We start from the raw sequence: 15,644 nt of genomic DNA, 5'->3' as shown, positions 1-15,644 counted from the left end.
CTGCAACATTTTACAACATTAACAAGTTGTTCCATACAAAGGTTTTCCTGATGTTGTGTCGATGGCACAAGGAGCCAGACAAATTTTTACACACAAGTCATTCTACAGAATTGTAAAAACAGGGAAAGACCAGAGCTGCTGGTCAGTGCAATATATTAGCCTATAACTACTTTTCCTTGGCTCACGTCCTGAATTACAGACTTACCAGCAAGGTTTTAGGTATAAATACAGGCCTACAGTTTTTGTACAAGACTCTAAACACAGAGGTCTGTCTGGCTTCTCTTGCACAAGTCCACAGTGCATCTGCCAGTGTGCAGTGCACCTCAGTAATCCCATTCATCCCTAAAACTCGAGTAAAACTCAACCAAAACCTCATAACATGATCTCTTTCAATATAAAAAGTACATCTCTGTAAATATTCTAGTGGAGAATCTTTGGCTTTTATTTTTTTTTCCAAAAATGATCTAAAACACTGAATTTCGACACCTACAAACTAAACTGTCCTGTCAACCTCCAAGCGCTATTACAGTTTAAATGTCCATCGATTTGAGCTACCCGAGGCAGAAGATTTGCGGCAGAATACCTATGTTAGATGATTGAATAGTTTGGATTTAATATTTGATTTTATCGTCATCATTTTCATTTCATCTATTTTATTTTGCTTCCATGTGTAGAAAACATTGTAAATTTGTTTAGAAAGCTGCTGAATAAATAAAACTCAGTTGCATAGAATTGTCCCATCTTTATTGTCCCCAGGATCACAAAGGTCAGTTATGCTATCTCTAGTGGATGCAGTATTTGGGAGAAGATAGTAGGACTGTCCAGATAAGCTACCTCAACCCATATTCATACAAACAAGTAAATAATGTTGATTCTACAGTGGGAGCATTATTCAATTGGCCCAAATTGGCCTGTCGATATGTGCTACCTTTAGTCGGAGCCCTATTTGATAGCATAATACAACTGTCGAATATTCATACGCATATTCATAAAGATGAGTTGAAATGTACATGACTTAGGTATAAGTGTGATCACCGTGTGCAAACAACGGCGACCCATAACAACGGCGGCCCATATCAACAGCGGCAGTTTTCCAGAAAATACTTTGATAACTTTTTACTTTGTACCCATACCAAGAAAAATAGGCCCCTTTTACCAGTTATTATTACAACCACAGTAAGTAATCGTCGATTGAAAGTCATAACCTCTCAAATGAAGCAGTTTCATATTCGACCTATGATACCATTTTACCCTAACCCGAGTAGAAATAGCCATGCGTGGATAAAATGGTTGACAACATGTAGCATTTAGTTCATTTTATCTATCTTCACGAAGGTTTCAGTGATCTGTCTTACCTCCAGGGAAGAGGTCCAGGCGGGCAACAGGGCGAGCCATGGTTGACTTAAGTTGAGTTGCAAACCTTGAAAAGAGTTAACAAAGTAGGATTAGAAAGTGTGCTGATGCCCAAAGTGTAGTTTTTTTTTTCAAGAAATATTGGTATTAAGGAATCTCAAAGTGTATTTTACCAGCAGCAGCGATATTGCGTGAAATCTCTCACTCGAGCGTTCAAGTGAAAACAGACCGATTTAAAAGATGCAGCGCTTTATATAGTCCCCGCGCCTGTACGTTGCTATGGCGCCGACGCACGGACGTGTCTCTCACGTTCACCGGGTTTAGGAACAAGAAACTTTAACTTCACCTAAAGTGTAATCTTATCCGCGGTGTCGGCGGCAAGGTGGGGCATTTGAGGGCCGAGCCCCCCCTAGCGGCCACTGGTGCCTCACCCCCCAGCACAGGCCGTTATTATTACTATTTAAAAATTATTTTGATTGGCGCATTTCACTTCGGGCTGAGGGCACAAACTTTACAATATCACAGTCTCTGCTTATTTAGTGTAGTGTGATTGGACAACTGTTCTGTCACGTCACGTCAACCTGCTGCGTCAACAAGTAGCTGCTTCACGATTAGCGGCAGCTGCTACTTTAGCCTAAAGCTCCACACAGGACACAGGAAATGGCGAGAACAGAGTCAAAGACACACTGACAGACCCTCCGCCGGGACCCGGGACTGTCGCCGCCCGGACTCGGGACAGTCTCTGCCGGGACTGGGGCAGTTTCCACCGGGCTGGGGCTCTCGCGGCCGCCGCCGGGGCCAGGGCAGTCGCTCGCTGCTCTATCCGCCTTTGCCCGCTCGTTTCTGGGTGTAAAAGTTTGACCTGAGCATAGCGCGCAGAGGCATAATTCTACCTGGTGTCCTGGTGCTGATATGGACTGACCGTAACTTTCACATTTAAGTGGGAAGTGGGATTAAGACTAATTTTACAACCATCTTGTGCACTCGGCTCCTGGACCTCGCGTCACGGACCAGTTTCATCTCTTCATATTGGACAATAGACTTTTGGAGACAGAACCAATGGGACAGTGGACAGAGGAAACACTCTGCTTCAGTGTCTGGAGAAGGTAAGAGGCTGGTTTTCATTAGTTTGCGGCAAATCTGAACATGAAGCCTCACAGGTAAAGAGTGTTATAGTGTTAATAGTTAAATAGTGTTATAGTGTTAATAGTTAAATAGTGTTAATAGTTAAATAGTGTTATAGTGTTAATAGTTAAATAGTGTTATAGTGTTAATAGTTAAATAGTGTTAAATAGTGTTATAGTGTTAATAGTTAAATAGTGCGTAAATGAGCTCGCGAGTGCGATGGAGCTGCTCTGGTTGTTCTGTCGTGTGCTGTAGGAGCGGCATCTGTGTTCATGTTGTGATCGTAGCCTCTTATTGTAGTTTTGCTGACGTTGTTGGGTCTGGGTGTGAGCGTCGTGTTACGTTGTGTTGTTGCGTAAAGTTTGCGCTTGGCTGTTCATTGTGCTCTGATCGATATTGTTCAGCCAATAGTAACCAAAATGTCTGTTTCTGGTATTTGTTATAATACTATAGACTAGATATATAATACATATATTGTTAGTAATATATATTTATAATTTTGGCCTTGGTGCCCCTCCCAAAAATTATACCACCAGCTGCCACTGGTCCTGTTTTAGTCCTGGTTTAGTCCCGGTCCCTCAAGTCTCAGGTCTCTATAAGACAGTACTGGACGGCGCACCCTCGCGTACCACGCACACTACAGCCCTGGTGCTGTCCGATGCGTGGCTATTTCTTGCCCGATTGCTTCTTTCAGTGATGTTGTTCAGGGGTGTTTTTGACGAGAGGCTGTTGTTTAATGTTTACAACCAGTGGCAGGCCTTATTGTTTTTTTTAATAAACCTCAACCTTTTATTATTGTCTTGTGTGCGTATCGTCTACCATACAGCCTCAACAACTATTGCAGCTAATAATAATAATTTTAATATAATAATGATAAAAATAACAACACATAATTAACCTAATACCGTTAAAGAAAAACGTGTTTGATAGCATTTCTTCTTTGTATGACTCCACCGCATTAAAATATTTCTGAAATGGCAGTGCCCCCCCTGCTGGTGACCCACGCCCCTTCAGTAGATGTGCTCTGACGCCGACTCTGGATGCGTGCCTGTAATCCCACCATAGGCTGAGGTCGAGGACCGCTCGAGCTCCAGAGCTCTGAGCTGCAGCGCACTACGTGGAGCGGGAGTCCGCACTAAGTTCGATATCAGTATGATGAGGGCTCCTAGGGGAGCCCAGGACCACCAGTTCCCTAAGGACGGGTGCACCTGCCCAGGTCGGACACGGACCAGGTCAAAGTCCCCGTGCAGCCCTGCAGGGGGGTCGTGCCGGTGAGTGAACGCTGTAGTTCATCCAGACCGCGACAGAGAAGATGCATCTGTGCTACACTGCCCCCTACTGGACACAGGCGGTGCTCTGTTTCCACCATTCAACAGGTAGAGTTTATCAAAGCCTTATCAATAAATCCCACCTCAAAAGTATATGTACCTATGTATCTATATGTACCAAACAGACAAAATAAATGTTAATTATAAGAAATTCAAGCAAAGTTGTTGTAAAAAAGTGAATGCTCTTTATTTAGACATGTCAGATCCCGTGTCACAGTCCTACAGCTCTACAGTTAGTCGACAGTGGGTTTATCTGAAACCTTTTTCTCCCAGTTCAACAGCTGCTCAGTGAAGCGTTTATCAAACACCACACTGGGTTTACACTTCTTCACATAGCTCCAGGCCTTCTGCATTATTGACATTACAGTACATTAACATTGGCATTGGCATTAGCAGACTCTTCTTTCTGAGAGCAGCAGCACACTCACCTGGAGGCTGTGTTTGTGGTGGAGCATGACGTAGGCTGTGGCTGCCGCACTGCAGCGCCTGGACCCATGTGTGGACACCAGCAGGACTCGGGAGCCATTACTAATATGGGAATCTCACCATGTAGAAAGAAGAATTTATTTTAATTTCAGTCTGTTTCAGTTAGATATATGTTAACTGAAAATAAGTAAATAGAGCTCTCTGGTTTATAGTAACATGACTGAGGCCTGTACTGCGCTGGAGTGTTCTGGACTCACCAATAAAGTCACAAATCTTCTCCAAACACAATTCCTTCTCGTCCGCCTCTGTTCCTACTTCCACTCTGAGCACGTCACTGTTCAAGACCCGCCTAGAATTATCCACCAAACAGTCAGTGATCCACAACATTATGCTGAGGCAGGTAGTACTCAGTTACATTTACTTGGGTAACTTTTTTTTTAAGAAATTGTACTTTATAGAGCTCTTTTCTAGCTGCATACTTTTGCTCTTACTTGAGTAAAAGTTCTGGTTACTCTTCCCACTGTGCGTAAGTCTACATGTGATAAAAGCTTTAAGTTGGCAATATGAAATGATATGAACATTTGTTTTTCTTGTGCCTCCCCTTCAGACATGATTTAATTTTTGTCATTTTAGTATCCATCCACTGAAAACACCAGATTTCAAAATACATCAACATCATATTATGAATCAATTGTTACATCCCAACGGTTACTCTTTAGGTTTTAAGTTGCTCTTATTTGAGTAACTTCTTGGACCACTACTTTATATTTCTACCTGAGAAACATTATTTTGCAGTAACGTTGTGGTACATTTTTGGCTACTCTATTAATTTTTGGCCCACCTCTGACTTTATGACACAGGCTAATTCAAAATCTTACATTCGATACTTTGATATACAAACAACAGCTTTGATTTTTAAGTCCTCAATGGTGGTTTTGCAGTTGGCGTGTTTCTGGTTTCCCATGAAGAGCTTTTTTGGGATGATCTCCACCGGGTAGGTCCTCAGGCTTTCCAGCTCCTGTTGAAAATAACACAAACATTTATTGAACTGAATTTATTTGGACTCAGGTGGATTGTGTAACTTTTCTGGTGTAGGGTCTGTCAAATTCTCCATGTAGATGTTATTCCTTTGTTTGGAATGTTTCACAGTATGGTATTAAACCTGTATATCTTCATGGAGACCAAACCAGGCCAAGGTACAGGTCAGATCTGTGGAAAGGCAACCCTGCTCACAGTGAGAATGTTTGTTTTTCTATGTATTTTTGAGCTATAAAACCACCTGTAATTTAATACATGTATGGTAGCTCTCTTTAATGTCATACTGTGGAACATTTCAGGCAGAGCAATGACATATTATCCATAGAAACAAGCAGGTGGTGGATCCCCACTCAAAAAGTTACACAGTTCACCTTTAAACTGATCATTTCACTAAGATATAATTAAAATATTGATATATAAAAGTATGAGAATGTGTCATATGCACTTTAAGTCTTGAGAAGTCTTACCCCAATGGTGTACATGATCTTTATTGTCGTTAAAAATGGATACAGAGCTGAGAACCTTTCAAAACCACATCTCAAAATATGAACCTTGCATAAACTGGATTTGGCCACCATCATGGCATATTGAAATGCTCTGCCTGTACAAAGAAACACAGTGTGTTAGTTTAATGAGAAAGCAAATATTAACGATGGGATCACATGTCGACAGAGGTGGGTAGAACTCAGTTATCAAGTTGTGTATTTGGACACAGTAGCTCACTCACCACAATATTATATAATAACAAAGAGTAAAACTTATAAATAGTAATGATAAATACTAAATAATCAGACATAATTATATAAATGTAAATGTACAAGTAAAAATGCAATAGAAAAACCAGTAATACAAATATATATATAAATAAATATATATATATATATAAAATTTCAGCTTTATACAAGAGGTCATAAGGAAGACAAAAATGCAAAAATTATATGATGATTGACAGGCCGTAGGGTTATCTGTGACATAAGAGTGAGTTGTTGTACAGTTGTAGGGAGTATTATTTGTTGCATAAGGGTGAGTTGTTGTACAGTTGTAGGGAGTATTATAGTATGAATGTAGTCCTGTATCTCTCACTGTTTGAATGGAGCTGTAGGAGCCTGTTGGAGAATAAGCTCCCTCTGTAGTACCCTCTGAAGTACTTAAAGTACTTTTCTATGAATGATGTATTATTGAAGTAACAATGCTCTAACTTGAGTAAAAGTTTTGGTTCCTCTTCCCACTGAGTAAGTCTACAAGTGACAAAAGCTTTATGCTGATTTATGATTTAGTTTAGATTCTACTTTTTTACTAGATTGTGTGCATTATTTAATGTTTGGTCCTTCAAATGACATTCAATTCAAATTATAAATCAGATGTTATGTCTGCTGGACAGCTGCAAATCACACTAGCAAGATGCAGATTTGTATTTTATTTGTACCAAACAGACTTTGAGGTGTTACAGAATCCTGTATGTGTATCACAGGTTAAGACAGTTGGAGAACGAAGGTGAAAAATGGATCAGCAATATGGCGTCTTGAAACTATGCAATTAAATATTGCTCAAGCATGCACAAATCACTCACTGAGAGGGTAAATGAGAAGGGGAAACAACTATACCATGGTTAAAAGCTCTAAAGGGTCAATTTTGCAAAAGAACTCTGTTTTAAACTACTGTAACTTTGACTATTCCAGGTCTAAAAGTGGACTACCTCATTTCAAGTAGTATTTTAAAAAGGGACTCAAAATTAGGCAAACTGACAAACTGAAGAGCCACTGGGAGGTACTCGTGTACCAGTTTGTGAAACACTGCCATAGAAAATACACATTCAGATTCTTCTTTGATTACCCACTTGAGGTATCCAGGGAGTCGGTTTTGCTGTCATACACAACTATGTTCTGCATTGTGTCCATCTCCACATACTCAAAGGGTTGGAACACCCCTTTGGCATTCTGAAAATAAATAAATAATAAAACCCAAGCTTGACTTTGTTGTTATTGTGTGAATAAACATAAACATTTACCGTTTTTCCATGTTTGGCTGTTATGATGTGGCTTACATTATAATCCTGAGCTTCACGAGCATCTGCAGTTGGACATAGTTTTGATCAGTCTGCTAAATCTGTGCTCAATAAATCTAAAATAAACCTGCAATGGATGTGTAAAGACAAAAGACTGTTCTCACCGATGAGACAAAGGTAGTTGATTTCTGCCAGTCTGCACACAGTCACTCTCTGGTTGAGGAGGTTGTACAGGTCCTGGAGCTCACATAAAACAATGGCAGCCATCACTGGTAACTGCGCAGGCAACTGTAAAACTGTAAAAATCTGTTCAAAACAAGATGTTCAGTTGGTATTAATTAATAAACTTGACATATCTGTGTAATTAGATACAAGGAAAACATGTTCAACTCAAATATACTTTTTACTGATATGATAATTTTGATTTATTGATAAAAAAAAAAAACATGTATTATTGTTATAATTTTTTATTTTATTATTTATTTTGGGTCACAAGACTATTATCCATTCAGAAAACAGAACGAGTCTATTATTTGGGTTGCGAGAATAGACTGTAAAAAGAAAAAAAGAAAAATAAAAGAATATAGTCTATGGTAGTCAGTTTCAATGCTGAAATCCAGTTGTTTTAACTGTCTACGGTATATCTTTATTGAAACTTTAGCCCGTGTACAGAATTATGTTGACATAATTGTTAATGATATTACACATACGCTCCAGCTTGTTTTGGAGACACTTGATTGCTACATGCCGTTAGAAGGCTAGCGTTAAGTTTCTGCTGTTTAACTGGTGTGAAATGTGAAACGATCAGATAGTGTATAAATTATAATAAATTATAAAATAAGCGCGTCATTAAGGTAAACATTAATTTAACAACAACCAAAAAATTTAAGAAACATTACAAACGCTGTCGCTGGTTACCTGTTCAGTCAACGTGGTTGCTATGGCGACTAGACGTACCGACGTAATACACGTACGCCGCAAAAGACCACGCCCCCTCAGAAAGTAAACAAACCAAAGTTTTCACAGGAGATGCCACACACCGCGGCTTTTAACGATGATCAAAACATTTCAGTGGGGTATTAGTGATGTATTCAGATGAGGATGCACATGTTGCGCGTAGGTATTTATGTTCATCTCTGGTGAGTTATATCAGTTGTTTAGAAACGTCTGTATAATTCAGTCATGTGCATATTACGACACAATGATACACTTCTTCGTTTAGCTGGTAATAGTTGCAGCCGAATGTATTTATTTATATTTTTATATTTTGTATGTATTAGGTCTATTTGGTTTAATTCAATAGTAACTAAAATGTTTGTTTTTTGGGTTTTTTTTTATGTGTGTGTGTGTGTGTGTGTGTGTGTGTTTCTCTTAGTACAAAATTTGTCCATAAAGTTCATTAATGAGTATGAAGTCTCTGTGTCCATGGGCACTGTGCTATCTCAGAGCAGAGGTTTAACTGCGTAAGTTCAAAAGTCTTTGTGGTGGTATTTTCAGGCTATTGCTTTCATTTTCCTCCAGGCTGCATAAACATGCACATTAAAGCAGTGCTGTGAGCCTGCGGAGGGTCCCACATCCATACTTCCACCACAGAGGAGCTGAGTACAGTGGAGTGCAATAGGCTCTAAACAGAGAGCACCAAACAGTGAAACACATACAAAAAATAAAAACATTTCTCACCAACATGTTTGCCTGGGAATACAGTTTACAGAACTCATAATGTTGTAAGCAGACATACAAAAATGCAGCCTAATATTTACTTTTTTTGTTATCAGAGATTGATAGCTTCAGATATGGGCTTACAGTGAAAGGATGAATGTAATGGATAACATGTAAGAAAACAAACAATATATCCTATTAAGGCATTATTTACCATTTTAGCATAATTTTGCATCATCAATTCAAGTACTATATAAAAATAATGCATAATGCAAACATAATGTATACATTTTTGTTTTCTCTTTTTTTTTCTGATGTGGTTCTGGGTGTGTAAAATTTGAGAATCACTGTATTAGTCACAGCTTTATTATCTGTCATTAACTCATCATTTCTGCTCTACCAGATGTAAAACCCCCCACATAATAGATACATCTGTATCTCTCTTTGCCAAAACCATTACAACCCTCCCAAAACACACAAGCAGCCATCTCTCAGTGTACCCTGGCCTACATACAAGCCAAAGATGACATTTGTCCAGCTGTTTGACACACACAGACACACTTTTGTCCTGTTTCTCCTCTGGTGTAAGGGAACAACATGTACCCAGTGTCCAGCGAGCGTCTCCTCTCCAGTGAATGACCCGCTGTGTGCTGTGCCCTCTTCCCACTGCCACCACACTCGGAAGCCTCACACCCAACAACATGAAGCCCGCCGCAGCGCCCAAACCCAGGATTCTACCTCATATTGTTTGGATGGTCTCGCTTGGGTTGTTTAGTTCAGGTGAGAAATCTCAATTATTGTTATATTTAGTTCTAGACATTCGTTGTAAGATCCTGTGATTCTGCTCGTCAATGACGCAGTTTTGTGTGATTAGCCTCAGCATTTTTCTACAGCTGTGTCAGATGTTAAAGTTTTGCACTGAAATGTGTGTTGTATTGGGCTGGAAATGTATGCTAACTACAGCATGAAGAAGGACCATAGATAGGATATTAAAGCAGCACTGCATAAGATTTCAGGAGGCAGGCCTGCATGATTCCCTTGATATAGAAAGTTATAGCCAACTTTGGAAAAATCTCCATGAAGACAGATCAGCTTTAAACCATGCAGAATGTTGCAGGCAAAATAATAACACCTCCATGGAAACAACCAATAAGTTAGATCTGTGGAGAGACATGTTTTTCAATGTTTCTTAGTGGAATAAAAACATCTGTCATGAAGTAAATGTCTTTATTTCAGTCTATTTTCAAACTGAAATCTTACGTGGTGGGGTTTTAATAGAGTATGTGCGGTACAATTGTATTTTCCTTCAAAATAATAATAACATTAAAATGCTTAAAATGACAACACTCTTCATCACTAGATAGATTTAAATAATTATAGGTATTAGTTATTACAAAATATAATTTGGCCTGTGACAGTGCATTGTGAAATTACAACAAAAACTTGTTGAGCCGTATCCCTGCCCTTGCCGTGGCCTACAGCTGTTACCATGGTTATGTCATTCTTACAGTAACAGCTCAGAGCAGAGGAGAGGAATGTGTGTCCCACGCACTGCCTTCCCCTCAAGGAGATTACTTTCAATACAGAATTCTGTGTCACTGCTTGCATATATATTCACTAAATAAAACTTAACTGCTCATCTGCATTCTCCTGTCCTGTTCAGTTTCATTTTAAGTCACACAATGCGAATGTTGATAGTTAGACAAAGCAGAATTACACAGTCAAATACTTATGTATAGTCTATTAAATTGTCCTTTGTTAAAAGTGTAACTGTTCTGTTGGGAGGTTCTGGTACCTGCTTGTCTCCATGGAGATGTTATTGCTTTGCTGAAAGTGTTCCATAATATGGCATTAAACTTTTATATCTCCATGGAAACATACAAGGAACAGCATTAGCATTTAGATGCGTATTGTGCTCTACTTCATTTTACCTCCACTCTCCTCCCTTCCAGAGTTTTGAACAATGACGTGGCATTTTACTTTGCTGTGGCATTACTCTGGAGGAGTGCTGCATGTCCGTATGGATGCAGCCAACTGGAAGCCAAATAAGCTTTAAGTCTGAAAACTCAGACAGAGCAGTGATTCCAAGTTAGATACACCCTCCAGGGAAGGTTAATGACATGCATTTGTATAACTGTGTTGCCAGGTGGAGTTGTGTCCGTCAACATGACCATTCCCTCCACCCTGATCCGCTCCACAGTCGGGGGAGAGGCCCTGCTGTCCGTGCGCTACATCAGCTCCAGCCTGGACCTGCCCGTCATCAAGTGGACCCTGAAGAAGGAGAAGTCAGTCACCGTGGTGCAGTCCATCGGCACGGACATCATCGGGACCCTCAGGCCGGAGTACAGGGACCGCATCCTGGTCTTTGAGAACGGGACCCTGCTCCTCCATAACCTGCGATTGTCTGACGATGGGACCTATGACGTGGAGATCTCCATAACCGATGATACCTTCACTGGGGAGGGCAGCATCACGCTCACGGTGGATGGTGAGGGGCTAGTGTTATAATACTGATACCACAATGATAATAATAATCAGATCTACTGTTTATGTTGACAATAGAATGTGATTTTCAAGATTAAATCACAGTATTTTCTTTACTCTTCCCATGCGCTTTTACATCTCTGTCGATACAGGTAGGTACCAAAGTGGTGCATACTAGTCTTTGTGCTCTTATACTTGTTCTTATACAGCTAAAGATCATTCTAAAGCTATTCAGGAAAGGTTCATTTCTAAGTAAATCAGTGTAGGATCGTCACTGCTTTTGACAACCCTAGAGGAGGCAGACACTAGGCACATGAATATTGAACATTTTACACCTTGCAACCTATTTTGTACCATATTTTAGTGGCAAAATTTTTCTCTAAAACACAATGTAGACAATGTTTGTTTATATTAAATCTCCAACTTACATCTAATCTCTTCTCCAGAGGTCATATCCAAACCATTCGTCCACACAGAGTCGTCTTCGGTGCTGGAGCTGACCGAAAACGTGGTCCTCAACTGCTCTCATAACAACGGAACCAAAGCCAACTACACCTGGCTGAAGGGCGGGAAACAGCTGACCAACGAGACGAGGTTTATCCTGTCACCTGACCAGAAGTACCTGACGATCAAACGAGTGCTAATGAGCGATGATGACCTGTACAGCTGCGTGGTGCATAACCCAGTGGGCACAGAGACGAGTCTGCCCTTCAGACTGTCTGTGTACAGTAAGATACCGTCGTATCACTGAAACATTATCAACAACAATACTTTGCTGCAGTGACATCAGGACAGGAACGTAAGGTGCATTTTGTAACTTTTGTGGTGGAGGGTCCATCACCTGCTTGTTTCTATGGAAATGCCATCACTCTGCCTGGAGTTTTCCACAGTATCTAGCTCTAATAGCTCTACCTTACATTTATTCAATTGCACGTGGTTTTATTGCTCAAAAATTCCTTCAAAATCAAGCATTCAGACTGCGAGTGGGGTCTCTATGATGATAGAAAGATTTAATGCCATACTGTGAAACATTCCAGACAAAGCAGTATGGAGACAAGCATTTGATGGACCCTCCACCAGAAAAGTTACACCTTTTATACATTCATACACCTTTTTAGCCCTATTCACACTGCAAAGTATCAATACATTTATGGATATTGTGCAGGATGTCCTCGTCAGTTCAACAGCCATTTTGAATTGTTGTTTGTCCCATTAGGAAGAAGCTCCCTGTACATTATTCTGTCCACTGGAGGTCTGTTTCTGCTCATCACGCTGGTCACAGTGTGTGCCTGCTGGACCCCGCCACAAAAGAAGTAAGTCTGGTCATCAAAAGTAACTGTCATTTCCACATAGAAGATGCATCATTATTTATTATTATTGATGATCCTATTGCCCCAGGTCTAAGAAACCCTCCAGAAAGCCCTTGGACAGGCTATATGACTACTCAGACTGCCCGATCAATCACCCAGGTACTAACAGAAATGTCGATTAAAGATCATATATAGTGTTTTGTTTCATTCACACAAGTTTGAGTAACACTTTATTATTAGTCTGTCTAAATTTCTGTAGCTCAAAATGCTCTGTCCCACCTTTTTTTTCTCAAGTTAACAGCTCCTTTTACGTTTAGTTCAGTAGAGATTGGAAATCCCAGGACTGACATCATCCAAATGATTCTAGTAAAGGTGTATGGAGTTTAAAAACACAGTGGAGCACTTCCTGTATTACCACATGATGTCACAAGGTGGAACAGAGTGTTTTCTATTTGTGTTTTAATCTTTTTTGTATTTTGTTTGCCATGCACAGGTGAATTATCTCCGAAAAGAACAGAGAGCACTCGCAAGGCTGCAGTAACGTCTCTTTATGTCCTACAACACAAGGTATTTTGGAAAATCGCTTAAAGGTGCATTATGTTACTTTTTGGTTGAGGGTCCAGCACCTGCTTGTTTCTTTAGATATATTGTGCATTGTTCTGCCTGGAATGTTCCACAGTGGCCACGTTTACATGATGTTTTTTAATTCTGAATTATTCTGAATTAAATAGTTTTGAATTAAAATATTCTCCTTCGAGTTTACATAGAAATAATAATTCCAAATTGAGGTTTGTATGGAAAACACATTAAATAGTCCTGTATTTAATTCCGCTCAACGTCTGGGGGTGGGGAAGGGTTCTGATTGGACAGAGACACGAATGTATTTACATCTAACCGAAGAAAACACACACTTCAGCTGCTACCGGCTTTTTTGTCGTTACGCCATGGACACAAACATGATCAGAACTTTTTCCTCAGTTGTTCCAATGATAATGAAGCAGCAGCTGGAAAATTCTCTCATCACGATGTCTGTCGGCTGAGGAGGAGAAGGGAAGAGTGTCGGAGAAGGGAGGAAGAAGACAAACTGATGCTCTACCTCAGCCCACTCCCGCATCCCGCATCCCGCGGGATGAGTCCAAATCCAAAGAGACGTGGATGAAAGTTTGAAGCCAGGGCTGGTGGAGCCTGACCGTCCGATTCACATCAGAAGGGCGGCCCAATGAACATGCGCTGAACGATTGGAATTATTTTTAAGAAGAATAAACGTTTACATGGTCGAGGAATAAATTAATTTGGCTTTAAAATCAGAATAAACCACCCACTTACTTCAGAATAAAGTTTAATTCCGAATAACCATTTTCAAGTGTTTACATGGTCTTTTTAAAGCGGAATTCATTTTTATTCAGAATTAAATAATTTTTATTCGGAATTAAAGCTCTCATGTAAACATGGCAAGAATGACAGTAAACAGCTCTGCCTTACATTTATTTAATTACAAAGGGTTTTATAGCTCAAAAATACCTAAAAAAACCAAAAAAAACAGGCATTCTGACTGTGAGCGGGGTCGCCTCTCCACAGATCTGAACTGTAACTCTGGTTTGGTCTCCATGAAGATAGAAAGGTTTAATACCATACTGTGAAGCATTCCAGATAAAGCAATAACATCAGTTTTGAAGGACCCTCCATCAAAAAAGTTACAAAATGCACCTTTTGTTTTTACTCAGGTTCCCTCTGACGACTCTCGCTCCGAAAATGGCGGACCTCCTCACTACAGCCCGTACCCCCCGCGACCACAGACCACCGTGAACCTGAGCCCCGTCACGCCCCCTGCCCCACGCTCCATCCTCAAGTGTAGCTAACTGTCCCGACTCATACCACAGCCTCTAATCTTTCAATACAGTAAGTTACAACGCATTAAGGGGCGAGGATGTAACGATATCCAAATCTCTCCGTACGATAATTTCACAATATACATCCCACTGTACGATATTTATTGTGATATTTTAGGATATTTTGAGGCTAACCAAACTGTGAATATGCTATTTTTTTTCTTTTGGTACTGTTATAACACAAAGAATTAAGATTTAAAAGTACAGTTATTTCTTCATTTCTGCACTGAAACAGCAAAGGATCCTGGTCTATGTAGTCCACTCTTGTTATTTTTTAGCTATTGCTGCACCATAACAATGAATTTAAGCAAAGAGACTGATACCGCACAATGTGAGACTTCTGATGATACAGTATCACTATATTTTGGATATTGTTACATCCCTAATTAAAGGTGTACTGTGTCACTTTTTCAGAACGTGAGTCTGCCCTCTGTTCATCTCTTTTTGCTCTATCTGAAATGTTCCACACTATGGCGTTAAACTTATCTATCTTGCATTTATTTAAGCACAGGTTCCATGACACCCGTTAATCATTATGTTATAATTTGCATGTTTAAGATACACAGTGCACCTTTAAATATAGACACTAGTAGGAGGGTAGTTACCATGGGAACACCAGGAGCACTGCCACCAGGACACGGGACCCCGGGGAGAGATGAGACACCAACACTTCACCAAGACGACAAAACAACATGAGCTAAGAACTAGATTATAAAATACCAAGAACATAGTATAAGTTGTACATTCATAACTCCAAAAAGACTTTGTACAATCACCATCATTGTGTTATAGCCCATTTACATTTAAAACCTGTAAACCTAGCCACATGGAGCAGAGACGGGATCATTTATTCAGTTATGCATTTTACTGTGAATAACTAACAAAAACTAACTAACCTTTTACCTGTTAGAGTCACTGTAGATAATGTACATATCTTATTTTTGATGAATTATTGTTTTTGTTGTCATTTCAAAGATTGTTTCTTGGCAGTAAACTAACTTTGGCATTCAGTTTTAATACATTTGTT

At 39.8% G+C, this 15,644-nt stretch overlaps 2 protein-coding genes across 3 annotated transcripts; one reads left to right on the top strand and one right to left on the bottom strand.

The window, feature by feature from the left end:
* Positions 1–4,039: 4,039 nt before the first annotated feature.
* styxl1 (serine/threonine/tyrosine interacting-like 1) lies at positions 4,040–7,552 on the bottom strand. Its single transcript, XM_020917835.2, has 8 exons — positions 7,440–7,552; positions 7,279–7,340; positions 7,108–7,207; positions 5,738–5,871; positions 5,111–5,250; positions 4,490–4,581; positions 4,235–4,347; positions 4,040–4,153 (listed from the first exon to the last, which is right to left on the bottom strand). The coding sequence occupies exons 1-8, from the start codon at positions 7,540–7,542 to the stop codon at positions 4,040–4,042; spliced, it is 858 nt and encodes a 285-aa protein (XP_020773494.2). The 5' UTR covers positions 7,543–7,552.
* Positions 7,553–8,299: 747 nt separating this feature from the next.
* On the top strand, positions 8,300–15,644 carry LOC110153896 (hepatocyte cell adhesion molecule-like). 2 transcript variants are annotated; one of them, XM_020917825.2, is made up of 8 exons: positions 8,300–8,391; positions 9,524–9,714; positions 11,081–11,422; positions 11,865–12,146; positions 12,635–12,731; positions 12,817–12,887; positions 13,222–13,295; positions 14,453–15,644. In XM_020917825.2, the coding sequence occupies exons 2-8, from the start codon at positions 9,570–9,572 to the stop codon at positions 14,585–14,587; spliced, it is 1,146 nt and encodes a 381-aa protein (XP_020773484.2). In that variant the 5' UTR covers positions 8,300–8,391; positions 9,524–9,569; the 3' UTR covers positions 14,588–15,644. The 2 variants fall into 2 exon arrangements, with proteins under 2 accessions (XP_020773484.2, XP_055004635.1); XM_055148660.1 differs by lacking the exon at positions 14,453–15,644 and adding an exon at positions 13,707–13,800.

This window comes from Boleophthalmus pectinirostris, unplaced genomic scaffold, assembly GCF_026225935.1.
Source record: "Boleophthalmus pectinirostris isolate CB_2022bp ecotype Guang Dong unplaced genomic scaffold, ASM2622593v1 HiC_scaffold_12, whole genome shotgun sequence".
Classification (NCBI taxonomy): domain Eukaryota; kingdom Metazoa; phylum Chordata; class Actinopteri; order Gobiiformes; family Gobiidae; genus Boleophthalmus; species Boleophthalmus pectinirostris.
This window is presented reverse-complemented; position numbering and strand designations above follow the sequence as displayed.

Bases quoted from the DNA above. Each gene is read 5' to 3' on its own strand.
- LOC110153896 (XM_020917825.2), top strand. From the start codon at position 9,570: ATGACCCGCTGTGTGCTGTGCCCTCTTCCCACTGCCACCACACTCGGA. The intron at 11,423-11,864 runs GTGAGGGGCTAG...TCTCTTCTCCAG, and splicing joins CATCACGCTCACGGTGGATG to AGGTCATATCCAAACCATTC. The intron at 12,888-13,221 runs GTACTAACAGAA...TGCCATGCACAG, and splicing joins CTGCCCGATCAATCACCCAG to GTGAATTATCTCCGAAAAGA.
- styxl1 (XM_020917835.2), bottom strand. From the start codon at position 7,542: ATGGCTGCCATTGTTTTATGTGAGCTCCAGGACCTGTACAACCTCCTC. The intron at 7,341-7,439 runs GTGAGAACAGTC...GTCCAACTGCAG, and splicing joins CAACTACCTTTGTCTCATCG to ATGCTCGTGAAGCTCAGGAT. The intron at 5,251-5,737 runs GTAAGACTTCTC...TATTTTCAACAG, and splicing joins AGATCATGTACACCATTGGG to GAGCTGGAAAGCCTGAGGAC.